Source organism: Alexandromys fortis, unplaced genomic scaffold, assembly GCF_014885135.2.
Source record: "Alexandromys fortis isolate MF-2015 unplaced genomic scaffold, M_Fortis_MF-2015_v1.1 scaffold_7, whole genome shotgun sequence".
Classification (NCBI taxonomy): Eukaryota; Metazoa; Chordata; class Mammalia; order Rodentia; family Cricetidae; genus Alexandromys; species Alexandromys fortis.
The window spans coordinates 5,230,192-5,245,715 of NW_026067920.1; the positions used below are offsets into that span (position 1 = coordinate 5,230,192).

A 15,524-nucleotide genomic window follows, 5' to 3' on the forward strand; every position below is an offset into this window, starting at 1 on the left:
AAAATATAATCAGATAACACAACAGTCTCAGTTCCTGGGAAACTGAGACACCTAGGTGCTAGTTAGCTTTAACTGAGTCATGGAGGTGCAGGTTAGCTTTAACTGAGTCATGAAGGTGCTGGTTAGCTTTAACTGACAATTTGACCTAACCTAGAGTCACCTGGGATGAGAGCCTCAATTAAAGAATAATTTAGATAAGGTTAGCCCCTAGGCCCTCTGTAAAAATTTCCTTCTTTCCCAGAGTGTGGTGTCTCCGTTTCATGGGCTGACCCTGACCTGCACACTGGTGAAGAAGGGTAGCTGAAAGCAGCATGGGTGTATTTGTTTCTCAGTGCTCTTGACTCTGGATGGGATGTAACTAGCTTGAGTTTCTGCCTTGACTTCCCTGAAATCGAGGGCCACAACCTAGAGTTAGAAGCTGACTAAACCCTCTCCTTCCTCATGCAGCTCTATGTCAGGAGAGTTGACCCAGCAGCAGAAATGAAGCTAGAACATCCCATAAACCAGGGAGGCCTCTGTTCTTTGAGAGATGGAGAGAAGGGGGGTTACAGAGAATTGGTGGGGGGAAGGCATGAGCAGCGGGGGACTGGTGAGACCTGCTACAGTGACCTTGGTATGACATTAATCAGGAAAATTTCTAGAGGGAAATGAGAGCTGTGTGGAGACAGGTTGGGACCAGAGTCTCTGCTCACTCCCTGACCTCCAAGGGCAACCATCAGTGTGGGGCTGAAATCTCACTGCACTCCCTGGCCTCTAGGATGCTCTGGCTGGGGGACCAAGTCTCCATGCAGTCTTTAAACTCAGAGGCGGACTGGTGGAGGAATACAAAGTCACAGTGTGCTCCCTGACCTCATGAGTGAAGAAGACTGAAGCTTTGACACATTTCCCTGGTCTTAGAGGTGATCATAGGTGGGGAGCTAAGACTTGGTTCACTCCATAATTTCAAGAGATAATCTAAAAGATCATAATCACTGTTTGAACTCAGGGGACAACCTGTATTTTGAGTTTAATAGCTACATTTTTCTTGAGTTGAGATATGGTTATGTTGCCTAGGCTATCTTGAACCGTTGGGCTCAAGTGTTCCTTCTATTTGGGCCTTTCTAGTAACTGAGAATATAGGCTCACACCTCTGTGCCTGGTTTTGACTATAATTTTTAATTGTTCAAGTGTGTGTGTGTCCCATATCTGAATGCTAACCACAATTAAGTTCACTTTTTATCTGTAATTTTTCAAAGTTGTTAGAATTTTAGTGTTTTCATTTTTATCAACACAAATACCATTTAACCACTGGGACAATAACACAACTTAACATAGCATCTGCATGGCACTTTCCTGCATGTGTCTGCCTTTCCCTTTCTAAGGTCTTCTCCATACTACAGAAGATCCTGTGAGCACCAAGACTTTCCATCTTCACAGAGAAAAACACACAGCCCAGACAAAACAATTTATTAACATATATACAGTAGATCACAGGCAATGCCAAGAACTGAAACCAAAGCCATCGAGAGTTCACACCACCCTTTCCACCCACAAGCTTCAATCCTCCCCTTTCTCAAGACGCACACCCTACCACCAAGCCCTCTGAGACAGAACTCTGTCCCTGAGTAACTCCCCACTTTCCATCTTCTCAGTCTAATGGAAGGGGAAGGAGACAAGACCTCAAGCAACTCTCTCCAGGTTTCTTTCCTATAACACAAACCATCCATTGACCCTGGGAGCCAGATCTAAGTCCAAGACTTTACTCAGCTCTTTTGTAAACTAACTTAAAATCATTCCACAATAACATACTGATTTCCTAGTTTCAATGGGATAATATTACAAAATAATTTAGATTTTTGCAACGGTAATTTTAATTAATTCATTAATTTTAAGTTAAATGAAAATTATTTTCCCATGGAAAACTAGCTCAGCATCAACATTCTTCTTCCTACTTAGTTCTAGGCAGCTAAACACTGCCACCTAGAGACAAGGGCATCTGCCTTAGTCTTGTCAGTGGGTGGTCACCAACCGGGACACCTTAAAAGGCAACCAGTGTGGCCTTGGGAACACACAGGAAAGAGGAACTTGGGCTAATGAGGTCAACGGTTCCTGGGAAGGTGCACTGTGACTGGATGGCATGTGTCCCTGCAAAAGCATTTGCTCCGTCCTGTCACACAGTGTCAACTTCTAAGAACATATTTCATGTCAACATCAGCACCATGAGGCAGGGGCCACAAGGAAATGCAGTGTTCTCCATACTGGACATCAGAGGTATACTTTGTGCAGCCACAAAAATAATAAAATTAAATACAAACTAAACAAGGACCAAGCAAGATCCATCAAAAATGCCATAAAATTCCTGGAGTCAATGTACACTCCTGAGCAGCTAAGACACTTCGTGCACAGCAAACACAGAGATGAATAACAAACACAGGAGACACGCATTGGGTATTTCCTAAAGGCCAGAAAATTCCTGGTGCTCAAGATTGTCTGCACCCCCAATTGGTGTGAGTCCACATACTGCAGATAAATACTGTCCCCTTGAGACCACCACTTTAAGAAACAAAATCCTGGGATAAGGTCTCTGTCCTCAGCTTCTGGGCATTCATCCAATTATAAAAATGATTTTCATTTTATTAGAAAAAAATCTAAGATATGAGTAATTGGGAAAAAGATTTCTTAACAATGAAGGAAGAGGAAACAGGAAAATGGCAGAAACGAGACTACAACTTAAAAAAAATATTGTATTGAAGGATTTATAAACAATAATTACAAGCTGGATATACTGGGGCAGAGTAGCATGAGCCCACAAGGCTTCTGTGACTAAGTTGGACTTTTCCTAGACCTGAGTCAATTTCTCTTCTTAAACTCGAGTAGAGGCAGATATGTGTGTCACACTGGCTTCAAATGCAAAAATTCACAGCAATGTAATTATTTCCTTCCAGCAACTCTAAAATCACAATATACATATTTAATCCCAATGGAAAAAATTTACAATTTCCCCCAAACAACCGCAGAATTGTCTAAAGGGAAATACAAAGCCAGCCTTGCCAAGTCTACACCAGAAGGCAGGACTCAAGCAAAATAGGCATAGCAAAAGACAGCCACAGCCAATAGGATGATGCCGTTGATGTTCACCACTGTCCTCCACAAAGGCTTCTCAGAAGTGTCTGTCATCTTCATCTTCAAGGCTTCCTCCTCTTCCTTAGTCAGCTTTGGTCCTTTCTCCTGGTCCAGCCCACAGAACAGGTCATATGCCTTCCTGAAGCATCCTTTCTCCTTTTGGGGAGCTTCTGTTTCTACAAAAAGACATCAAAAGATTGTTGGATACAAAGTCTAAAGCAGTGGTTCTCAGCTTTCCTAATGATGTGACCCTTTAATACAGTTCCTCATGCTGTGTTGACCCCCAACAATACAACTGTTCTCATTGCTACTTCATAACTGTAATTTTGCTACTGTTATGAAATATAATGCAAATATCTGATATGCAGATGGTCTTAGCCCCTGTGAAAGAGTTATTTGACCTCCCTGTTGCAGGAGCTCCTTCTGCTCCTTCAGCCAATAGCCACTGAGAAAGCAGCCCATTGGGGCGTGGTCTCTATCTCTTTAAAAAAAAAAAGCAGCAACTGCCCTCCGCTTGTTCTCCTGCTTCAGGCTCCACTTCCAGCGACTACGTTCCTTTCCTGATTGCTCAGAGGGCTGTTGACTGGGATGGTGATCTGTAAGTTTTCCCCTTTAAATAAATAACTATTCTATTAATCATAATTCTGAACACATGTGAGATTATTTATGACTTACGCCTTCAACCCCCACAAAGGGGTCAAGACCCAAAGTTTGAGAACCACTGGGCTAAAGGAACTAGAAAGAGTTTCCTGGGAAGATGGAATACTACAAAGCATTTACATTCTGTAGAAGAATCCTAATTCTCTTGTTTTCTGGAATGGAAATTAAACACAATGTTCAAATTATGAGACAGGGTTGACTTTGATTCTGGCTTCTCATAATCAATTAATCTGAGGTTTATCTCTCCCAGGACCAATAAAAATAGGCTTTGATTTAGAATAGTCAGGTAAGATAATAGATTATGAGAGGGACATGCTAACAACGAGATGGACAACTGACTTAGGGAGAATATGGTAAACCCACCTCTGAAATCTAGGACCCCTATCCGTTTGCTATGCCACTGGAAGGCAGGGAGGCTGGCCTGACCCAGAGGAGAGCTGCAGACATTTGCCTATTCTAAGGTCTTACAACACACCCAGCCAGAGGGAAGGGCCATGCTGACCAGGTCCTGATGCGCAGTCACAGCAGTCAGTACCCGCCAGGCTCACAGCACCCAGGTGCACGTTAGTACTGCTAGACCAAGCAATGCGGTGGTGCAGACACCCAAAGTGGATGCCCGGCAAGGGAGCAGATTCCCAGCTCAGAGGTCAGTTATGGCACTGGAGACAGGTGTAGTTTCAGATGCCAGTTCTGCCAGTGACCAGCTGTGACCTCCACCCTACTCTCTCTTTTTTTAAATGTGGCAGGCTATTTTTGTTCTTCTTAAAAATTTTAGTCTGTGTCTTTACATCATGTATTTTGATCCTATTCATTTCCCCATCCCTTTGCCCTCTACCCCTGCACAGCCCCATATAAAACAAAATTTAAGAGAAAAAGGGAAAATAAATTTAAAAGGGGGAAAAAATAAAAATCTCATCAGGGAAGCTGCAGTGTGACACCGTGAGTCACACCATGAGCCCCTTTGTCCTTATAGCTTTACTGGAAGTGGTCATTGCATGGAGTCATTGATCTGGTTCAAGGCCTCTGGTTTCAACCTCCCGATCTAGGCTGAGCCTTGCCTGGGCTCCTCCTGGATATCCTGCTGTTGCCCTTTGTTGTGAAGATCCTGTGGCTTTGGGGTCTGCAGGTCAGGTCCCTTCCCCTGATCCCACTCTACGTGTTAGCACAGTGTTCAGAGACTACTGATTGGCACATCCTGGTTTTTATAAGCAGATTAATATGTTTTGCTTTTTTGGGGTGGGAAATAGAGCCTCAATATGTGGCCAGACTGACCTCCCGACTCCTGGATTATTGGTATGTGCTACCATTCCTAGCTCACACACTTATTTTTGGAGCTTTAGTGGCCAAGTACATATGTGTCTCAGAACTCTGAAGTGAGGTGACGAGCCCAAGTGGTCCCTGGGCTCACGGTGAGCTCTACATCTACTGGGTCTGCAGCTAGGAGTCTATGTGTCTGATGCCAGACTCGTAACTTTCTCTGCTTCATCTAGTGCTGTCTGCAGGACCAACCTTCCATTTCAGTAACAGATAAAGCACACAGACTTGAGTAGTTAACCTTCCCATACTTCTGCATACCATACATAAGCATACCCATGTGTGTTTCTCTTCCACATAGAAAAAGTTGCAACACAAAGTTTAAGACAGACTTAATTTAAAGACTAAGCCTGGCTCTAGTGTGGGGGAGATCAGACACAGAGCACTCTCCTTGCAGTGTGCTAAGTCTAAGTAAGGCTTCATCCCCAGAACTGAAAAATGGTGTGGGACAATTGTCTGCATTCTGTCAGTTATATTTTAAATAAACGCTGATTGGTCAATAGCCAGGCAGGAAGTATAGGCAGGAAAACCAGACAGGAAGTAGAGGCAAGTCAATGAGAATAGGAGAATTCTGCGAAGAAGGAAACTCATTCCTCAGCAGTCCTGGCCCAGTCACAAAGCAAGCAAGATATGAGTGCCTTGCTGAAAAAAAGTACTGAGCCATGTGGCTAACATAGACTAGAATAATGGGCTAATATAAGTTATAAGATTTAATAAGAAGCCTGAGCTAATGGGCCAATCAGTTTATAGTTAATGTAGACTCTCTGTGTGATTTCTTTGGGACGTAACGACTGCGGGAACCAGGCTGGACAGAAACTGCATGTCCATGTGGAAACTGCATCCACATAAAGCCTGAGAGAGTTTGGGAAGTAATTCTAGAAAAAAAAGGATAGCATGACTTATTGATAGCAGCATTTTCTCAGATGGGCTCTGCTTGCTAGAGGCAAGTGCTCTCATTTAATAGAGGCTTCCAGACTCAGCTTTAGCTGTAAAACCTTACAGCTCTTTTAAGAGGCCCTGGCACAAAACACTTAAATGGTGTTGATGAAAAGCTGACCACATGCTTTTTTGTTTTCAGCCATAGCAGGAGAAAAGCCATGCCATTTTAAAATGCCACCTTTCTGGGCTGTCCTGCCAGCACAAACTCGGACTCTTTCAGGTTGGAGATCTGGCCACAGAGCATTTGAGTGAGGTTTGTGAGCACATTGCTGCAGCTTGCTTGCTGGCAGGGACCTTAAAACATCATAGAGTTGTGGCAATAAATATGTATCTGGTTGGTACCTCTGCCATGAGGCTGAAATCTCAGAAAGCTAAGAAATAGGCTGGATCTAGCCACCAAAGCCACAGCTTTAATTCTAGCCATTTTGCTTAACAAATTAAAACTCACGTGGTCAGAAAAAGAGAGGTATACAGTAAAGAAAGATTCAAAGATGAAGAAAATCTCTAAATGTTTTACAGTGTGTTAAAAATATATGCAGGCTTGGGAGAGAAAAGAAAAGGTTAAAGTCCTTAAAGAGAGAGAGAGAGAGAGAGAGAGAGAGAGAGAGAGAGAGAGAGAGAACTTGGGAGGCAGAGGCAGGTGGATCTCTGTGAGTTCAAGGACAGCCTGATCTACAGAGGGAGTTCCAGAACAGCCGAAGATACACAGAGAACTTGTCTCAAAAAGTCAAAATTAAAAGTAATAGTAAAAATAAAAGTAAAAGAAATAGAGGTTTAAATAAAGCTATGTAAAGATGAAAAATATACAGAGAGTCTGGATACTATATGCTATTATGTTCTCTTTGAATTGTTTGAATGCTGAGGAAGGAGCAATAGTTGCCAAAAGATATCTGTTTATACATGCTGCTCAATTAATCCAAGACGGTTATTTTGATAATAGTTAACTTCAAAATTGAAGTCAAAAGGTATATTACTATGGAGAAGTTTTGCTTTTGTTTCCACAGGAAATGAGAGGCTGTGGATTCATTATGAGTTAAGAAAAATCAGGTTTGATCAAGGAAGACCACCTGAGAAATCTCCAGTAGGACCAGATGTCTGAGTTCTTCATCCAGAACACATTCATGACTCTGCCTGAGATGATCAAGTCTCATAGGATACTCCAGTCAGGACCTGATCATAATTCTAAATTTTCTTTAGGTCCCCATAAGATTATCAGCACCCCCAACCAGCAGGAAGTAGCCTGGAGAACTATGCCCACATTCCCAAAAAATAGACTATGGATATTTTCCTTTGTTTAGAATGTTGGTTACAAGTTGTTATGGCTAATGGTCAGGAGAAAAGCTAAACAAAGGATATCAGATTCAGAGTTCTTGTTATTTAAAAAAGAAAGAGGGAAGAGGTGTGGGACAAATGTCTGTATTCTGTCAATTATATTTTAAATAAACACGGATTGGTCAGTAGCCAGGCAGGAAGCATAGGCGGGACAACCAGACAGGAAGTAGAGGCAGGTCAATGAGAACAGGAGAATTCTGGGAAGAAGGAAGCCCATTCCTTGGCGGTCCTGGCCCAGTGACAGAGCAAGCAAGATATGACTGCCTTGCTGAAAAAGGTACTGAGCCATGTGGCTAACATAGACAAGAATATTGGGCTAATATAAGTTATAAGAGTTAATAAGAAGCCTGAGCTAATGGGCCAATAAGTTTATAGCTAATGTACAACTCTATGTGATTTCTTTGGGACTTAATGACTGCAGGAACTGGGCAGGACAGAAACCCAGACAACAGAAAAAAAATCACAAAGCGTAAGTTTATGGACACTAAGCATCATGTTAAGCATCCAGGGAAATTGGGTTTCTAACCTAAAGTGGAAAAACTTAAGATGCCAAGAGCCTCTGGCCCATACTCTGGTGTCATCAGAAATGGACATAGCTTGCGTACATCTCTATCTCAGATCATAGGCTATACCAGAAAGCCCTAATCTCCCACCCTGACTGTGCTCCACATCAAGAACAAATTATTCTTCAATCCTTGATTCACTGAGTTCTGCAAATTCTGAGGAGCGAGGCAGCTGAGAGGGTTTCCCAGCGTCGCCCATTTGGTGAGCTTCCTTCTGTGCATATCCGCACACGTTTTCCACCACCCTTCCCTAGTCCCTGAGAAGAGATGTGAGCATTGACAAAGGCATTTGCTAAACTTCAACAAGTGGTTTAGGAACAAACCTATCTCAATTGTATCCTTGGTGTCCTCCTGGAAGTCCTCATCTCCTGCATCCAGGTCAATTCGTTCTTCCTTGCTGTCACGAAGACTCCAACACAGACGGTACAGCTGTGGAGAAAGCAGAACAGATTACCAGAAAGATTGAAATAGTGCCTTAGGCCAAGAATTTGGGGAAACAAAGTGGTGTGGGACAATTTCTGTATTCTGTCAGTTAAAATTTAAATAAACACTGATTGGCCAGTAGCCAGGCAGGAAGTATAGACAGGACAAGCAGACAGGTAGTAGAGGTGGGTCAAGAAGAATTCTAGGAAGAAGGAAGCCCATTCCTCTGCAGTCCTGGCCCAGCCACAGAAGAAGCAAGATGTGACTGCCTCACTGAAAAAGGTACTGAGCCATGTGGCTAACAGAGACAAGAATAATGAGCTAATATAAGTTATAAGAGTTAATAAGAAGCCTGAGATAATGGGCCAGTTTATAACTAATGTAGACCTCTGTGTGATTTCTTTGGGACTTAACGACTGCAGAAACCATGCAGGACAGAAACCTCGAACAACAGAAAAGTATGAATCAAAAAAGGAAATGAATATGGCCTTGCCATACCAAGAAATCATGGATCACTCTCCCACTGAAATCCTACATAATATATGCAGCATAATCTAGGGAGATGCTAAGGGGAGAATCACAGGAGAGAAGGGAAGAGAATAGAGAAGACCAGATGGGGAAGAGCGTGGGAGCAGCGACTGGACATGACTCCTCCTGCACTGGGGACCTCACTGCACCAGTGACCTGCACAAGATGGGGCTGTCATCATTTCCTCCTTCACGGGGAAGCCACTCAGGAGACCCCACCCCACGCTGAGGGCCTGAGGACAATTAAAGACTGCTGAAGAGGAAGTGCCATTTTCTCCAGTGGGATAGCCAGTGACAAGCTCCCGGGTTCTGGAGGATTCCTGGCTCACTCTCATGCAAGCAGTCATAATTAAACTCTGTGAGCCAAAGTAAGAGGGGGCTTGTTGGAAAGACATGGGATGAGATGGTGATGGATGGTGTAAATGACCAAATTCAGTATGTTCATATGTGAAAGTATCAAAGAAGTACAATAATATTAGTAGTAAAAAAAAATAAAAACAAAAATAAAGGGCAAAGTGAATTAAAAATACAATAGATTTAAACATGCTGGGCCAGTGAGATAGCTCCATGAATAAAAGAGAGTACAACCAAGCATGAAGCCTCGAGTTCAATCCTGAGGATCTGCTGAATAGAAGAGGACAAGCACCTCACGTGAGTTATACTCTGCCCTTCAGTGTGCACTGCAGCATGCAGATGCCCACACATGCGCAATCACACATGCCCAAAATACATAGATAAAATGGAGCTTTTATGTTTTTAAAATTTAACATCTCATGAAAAGACACTACCTGAAATATTTGTTGTGTGAATGAATTCACTTTTCTCTGATAATTAAATTTGTTCCTTTCATCACTGCTGCTAAGAAAGAAGCCTAGCAGTCATTTATGTGAACCAGCATTGTAAGATCTTATTACTGAACACTGTCACACCATGGAAATAAGAACTACAAACATGGGCCCTGTCCACACAGAGTGGAGCAGGGGCAGTTTCTACTGATACAATTTGGAATTTGAGGTAAGAATTTGTAAAATTCTGTGAGAACCAATGCCATACATCCACCCCAGTCATGCCTTTTGCTGAATGCCTTGCTTTCTCTACTTTACAAGTGGTGTGGGAAGTCCTCCAGTATATGTGTTGCTTTTATTGTTTAATGAATAAAAAAGCTACTTTGGTTTGTGATAGTGTAGAACAGAGCTAGGCAGGAAAACTATAATGAATGCTGGGAGAAAGTAGGCGGAGTCAGAAGAAGCCATATAGCCACTGGAGGAGACAGATGCACCCTGGAGTAAACTACAAGCCTAGTGGTAGAATATAAAATCATAGGAATGGGTTAATTTAAGATATAAGAGCTAGCTAGGAATATGCTAGAGTCATTGGCCAAGTAGTGTTGCAATTAATATAGTTTCAGTGTGATTATTTTGAGTCTAGGTGGCCGGGAATGAATGAGGAGTCTCTGCCAATACACAAGGAAGCTCAGAGCTAAAAATGTTTGAAGCTTCAATGCTTCCGAAGAATGAGATACAGCAAAATGGTTGATACAATGTAAAGATCCCTATCACAGAGCTGGCAAAAGACAAGCTGGAGAATCTGCAGCTATAAATGCAGATTCTGTTTTACATTAAGGCTGTCTCAGATCTTGATAATCTGCCAGGGAGGTTAAAGCTCTCTTAGGGATTCCACGGGTGCTTGTATTAGTGTGTTTATACAACCCTTTTTCTACAGATAAATGCTACATTGGGTTCCTTTTCTAGCTCTGTTCCCTTGATAACCTGGAAACAATAGAATGTTGTATTATTGGGTCACTAGACTATTTTTATTATAATAAGATGGGCACATTATTTACTATTCTTTGAATTGGTAAAACTATGAAATAACTTTAACCCAATGTCAACATATGCAGCTGAAGAAGTTGTCTTATGACTTGTGAAGGCTTTAACTGGGTGGGCATTGATAGTATACTGTGGTGTGAATGTCTCCTCCAAGACAAATACTGGAATGTAATTGCTGGTGTGACATCAAGAGTGGGGTATTTCTTTAGATAATCTTTGGAAGGAAGTAATTCAATTACCTCTTAATACTGCTACCTTGGGAGAACCTTTCTGATTAAAAAAAAAAGATGAAGTTTGGCTTCTATCCATTCTCCCTCTACCACATTGTTTTTTTTTTTTTTTTTTTTTTGGTTTTTCGAGACAGGGTTTCTCTGTGGCTTTGGAGCCTGTCCTGGAACTAGCTCTGTAGACCAGGCTGGTCTCGAACTCACAGAGATCCGCCTGCCTCTGCCTCCCGAGTGCTGGGATAAAGGCGTGCGCCACCACCGCCCGGCCCAACTGCCACATTGTTATGCAACATGAAACCCCTCACCATATGAAGCCTGTCAACTTTTGACTTTCCAACATCCATATGGTGAGAGAAATAAACTTCTATTACTTATAATATTGTAAATGCCATTTTTAACATTAGAAATATTATTTATATAATTATATTGTTTATAATATTATTTATAATCTACTTATTCTGTAGCATTCATTTATAGTAGCAGAAAGCATACTGTTAAAGATATCTCCTTTAGAAAAAAGTCAAAAAGTAAGCTATAGTTTAAGTTTCCCTGAGTGGATGATTTTTGTATTAGGCATGTGTGTTGCAGGACTTCTGGAAATTTGGCCATGGTATTTTCACATGAAATACAACTTCTCATTTTGGACAAGGACTTCTGATCTAGAGTATTATGCTGCCTGTCAAGTGACCTCACTTCTCTTTGTAGGCATTACTCAGGAAGCTGAGTCTTCAGGAAAGCCCCAGACTGAAGTCTGGGTTGTAAGGGCTTGGACCAGACAGTGCTGATACAGCAAGCATCCCATGTTTCCCATCCTGAATCCTCCTACATGAAACCATCGATCAGCTGGAGCTATCTCAGCCCTGTAAAGTATGAGTTGCTCAGTGGGTGCTGCAGCAAGGACTGTGGAACACGGGCAGGAAAGGTCTCGAATGATGGATACTCACGTGCACATCTGGAATGGGCTTGGTGAGGAAGGAGATGGCCAAGACGACAATAAGAGTGATAACAAAGAGAATGATGGCAAAGTACAGATAGTGCACCCCACAGATGATGGTGGGGCAGTTGCTAGGCTCCATGCAGCTCCCGGTTCCATAGGCAAACTCAGTAATCATACGGGAGAGTCCAATCAAAAGGCCTAGAATCAGTCCCCAGAAGGCTCCCTGCAAAAGAAAACCCTGGGTTAATTGTGTTGAAACAAGAAAACAACTGGTGTTCTCATTGTCCTATGTGGAGTAGCCATAGATGAAGAAACAGGAGAGAAGGCTCCTCCGGGCCATCCACAGCCAGGACACAGATCTGGGCCAGAACTGTTAAGTAGCACTTTTCATAAGTCTGTCTATTCTGTTTCAACAACATGATATCCTGTATCATAAAAAAAGTTCAAAATATAATGGGTTCAAACATTTACTGGTTGGTATAGACTATTAACAGTGCATATCAAATCAAAGCCTTCCTCCTAACAGAAAAGCTAGTTTGAGGGTGAAGGGTGTAATTCAGTGGTTGAGTGTTGGACTAGAAGTGTGAGGCCATGGACTCAATCCTCAGGACCACAAAATCCAGAGCAGCAATAATTTGAGCCTGCAAACTTTCAGCTGATGTCCTCACAAGACTCCCAAGTCTTGCATATTTCAATGCAAGGTAAACACTTGCAATTTAGCTTCTCCGAAGACATTATTAAAAAACACTAAATTAAGTCTTTGAGGAATGAAGAAGAAAGGAACTTTTCTATAAAAATATAAAAAATACTTGCAACAACCCAAAGGTCCTTCCTGCATCACATCCGACCTCTTTATCCTGCCAAATCTCCCACCCCTTTCTCCAGGGTCTCACCTAGTGATTCTCTCTGACTCATTCATGCCTTCCCCCAACCCACCTGATCTATCCCAGGACCACAAATCCAGGGCCACTGCCTAATTTACCTCTTCTGCCTGCATCCAAACCAACCCCTGACTTCTACCAGGGCTTTATCTGATCACAGTCCCTTTTGCACAGCAGCCAACCCCTGCACCCAGCCAATAGCCAGCATCTTTCTCCAGGGTTCATTTCAATGAGACTCCTTGACCCTCCCCATTTGCACACTATCCCCAAATGTGCTCCTGACCCCATAGACACTACCTCAGCCTGGTCTTCACTGAAACTAATGAAGGCTTCTGCCAGACTCTACCTACCTGGTTTCAACCCACAGGCCCCTCCCACACCATATCCAACCTTTTCACGTGGCCAGATCTACCCCTGCGTTCCAGTCTAGACCAGGAGGCACATCCTAGACCACCGCAGTCCCCTCTGTCCACCTGACTTCACTCAAGTAATTTCCTCCAGGCCCAACCCACAGGCACATGCTCTTCTCTGTCTAACCTGCTCTGTCTACATCAGAACTAACTACAGAAACCCATATACCAGATGCCATTATAAAAATACAAACGATATGAAAGATTGAGCCAGTGTCTCCTACCCTCCACTCATCATTTCTGTAGAAAGATTCACCAGTGATAGTTACCCAGATGAGCCCCGGAACACAGAATTGAAAAGAACATTCATAACTTCAGCAAAGAATTCAAGTTGAAAGAAGACACAAGCAGTTCAATGAAATGAAGGAGAACACACACCTGCGTGGTGCTCAAGAAAACACAAACCTAAGGCTGATGGGAATGACAGAGACAATCGGGATGTGAGAACAGAATTCAGTGAGGAGACAGAAGCCCTGAGGACTGAAGATGAAACGTGAAGAGAGAACTGAAAACCCAACACCTCAACTAGGAACCTCACAGGGAAGGCTCACGAGTACAGCGAATCAAGCAGAAGACAGGACATCAGGACTCGAAGAGTAAGCAGAGGATCTAGGCCAAATACGCAAGGACTATGACCCTGAAGAAGAAAACAACACAGGAAATAGTTAGATCCTAGCAGAACACTTTCTCCACACCCATATGGATACAAGAAGCACAGAGGACAGAAATAGATAAGACCAGCAGAGAAGGTCCCCACAGCATAGCAGGGTAAAACACCAAGTCACAGAACAAAGACACAGTGTGGCCCTCATCTCTAACTCACACCTCGTGCAACACCACATGACTTAACTTGTCAAAGAGCAAGGGAGGGGACGCTGTCTGGTCACAGTTTCTGTCACCCCCCCCCCACACACACACCCCATAGGAAACATTTCTGTTCTAGTTATTCTTCTTTCGGTAACCAGGGCCTATACCTTTTCAAGTTAGCTCTCTGGAAGACAATGTAAGCATAGAATTTCAGAGACCAAAATCAAAGAAAAGAAAACTAAGTGCCTAAACGGTAAAAAGACTGGATGGAAAACACTATTAGTTGGGAACCTTGTAGCAAGAACTGGGTGTGGGGGTCAGAGAGAAAGTAGATCTGATACTAACTCCTGAGGGCTCATGCCAACTCTCGGGGGCCCTTGGGATTCCTTGAGGCATACCCAGCCAAACTTTCAACTGCACATCACTTCTGTCTGAGATCTCTGGAAAACAGAATCCTTCCCATAGAGAATATGCAAACCCCCATAAGCCACTGCTGCAGCACACGGGCTTTTCGGGAGCTTCTAGAACAATACCTACTGGTTCATTGACTCTCTTGCAGAAAACAGCAAGCAGGAAGACAGCTGCGATGGGTGGCCCCAAGTAACTGGTGATAGACTGGATGTAGTCAAAGAGCTGTCCACTCTGAGCCGACTGCACAATGGGCACCCAGGCGATGCTGATGCCAATCAGCACGAGGATGAACAACCTGAAATCAGAGACCACAGTAGCACATCAGTGTCCTACATGAACAAATACATACCAATAATATGTAAGCCTATATGCTCACACCTACATGTAGATGTCACCAGCAAATATATATGCAAGAGTACTATATAAATATATGCATATCTCATGTTACCGTAGTGAGGCGAAATAAGCAAATTCATTCTGGAGACTTCTTTCTTCCTTGCTCTGCTTAGGCATCAGAAAAGTCATCTGTGTCTATGAATAACTGAATAACTGAAACTCATTTGACTTTCAACAGGCAGCTTGGCCCAATGATCTAATGTATGAAAATCCCGCTTTGAGAAGAGTCAAAGTGTAGAAAGAGGGTTACAGACTCAGGAGCAAAGTAATCATGGGTTCAAATTCCCATTGTTTCTACATGATAGAAAACATGGCACTTAATCTCTCTTCAGCTGAAAACTGAGAATAAAAGGTTGGGATAAAGATTAATGAGAGAAAACCATCTCACAAATATGAGATTTAAATTTAAAATTTTTTAAAATTAAATTAAAAAAATAAAAATTTCTTTTCTCCCCTCCTCCTCCTCCTCCTCCTCTATCTAACTCTCTCTCTCTCTCTCTCTCTCTCTCTCTCTCTCTCTCGACAGGGTTTCTCTGTGTAACAGTCCTGGTTGTCCTGGAACTCTCTCTGTAGACCAGCCTGGCCTTGAACTCACAGAATTCCACCTGCCTCTGACCCCAAAGTATTGGGATCAAAGGTGGAGACTACCACACTTGGCTCTCAAATTAAAATTTTTTAAATTAAATAAAAATTTTAAAAATACCAACTTCTTTTCTTCTTTCTTATAAAGTCTTAAGACAGTTAAAAACATTAGCCAAGGAGAGAG

At 42.7% G+C, this 15,524-nt stretch overlaps 1 protein-coding gene across 4 annotated transcripts in view; it reads right to left on the minus strand.

Annotated features, from left to right (window-relative positions):
* Window positions 1-1,529: 1,529 nt before the first annotated feature.
* The window catches only part of Slc5a1 (solute carrier family 5 member 1), a 160,448-nt gene continuing 146,453 nt past the window's right edge, over window positions 1,530-15,524 (minus strand). For all 4 annotated transcript variants that reach the window (XM_050141337.1, XM_050141339.1, XM_050141338.1 and 1 more), the window contains exons 12-15: window positions 14,489-14,657; window positions 11,861-12,076; window positions 8,234-8,339; window positions 1,530-3,278 (exon numbers count right to left, since the gene is read on the minus strand). In XM_050141337.1, coding sequence (XP_049997294.1) covers window positions 3,055-3,278; window positions 8,234-8,339; window positions 11,861-12,076; window positions 14,489-14,657 — 715 coding nt within the window. In that variant the 3' untranslated portion in view covers window positions 1,530-3,054. The remainder of the gene's footprint in view (window positions 3,279-8,233; window positions 8,340-11,860; window positions 12,077-14,488; window positions 14,658-15,524) is intronic.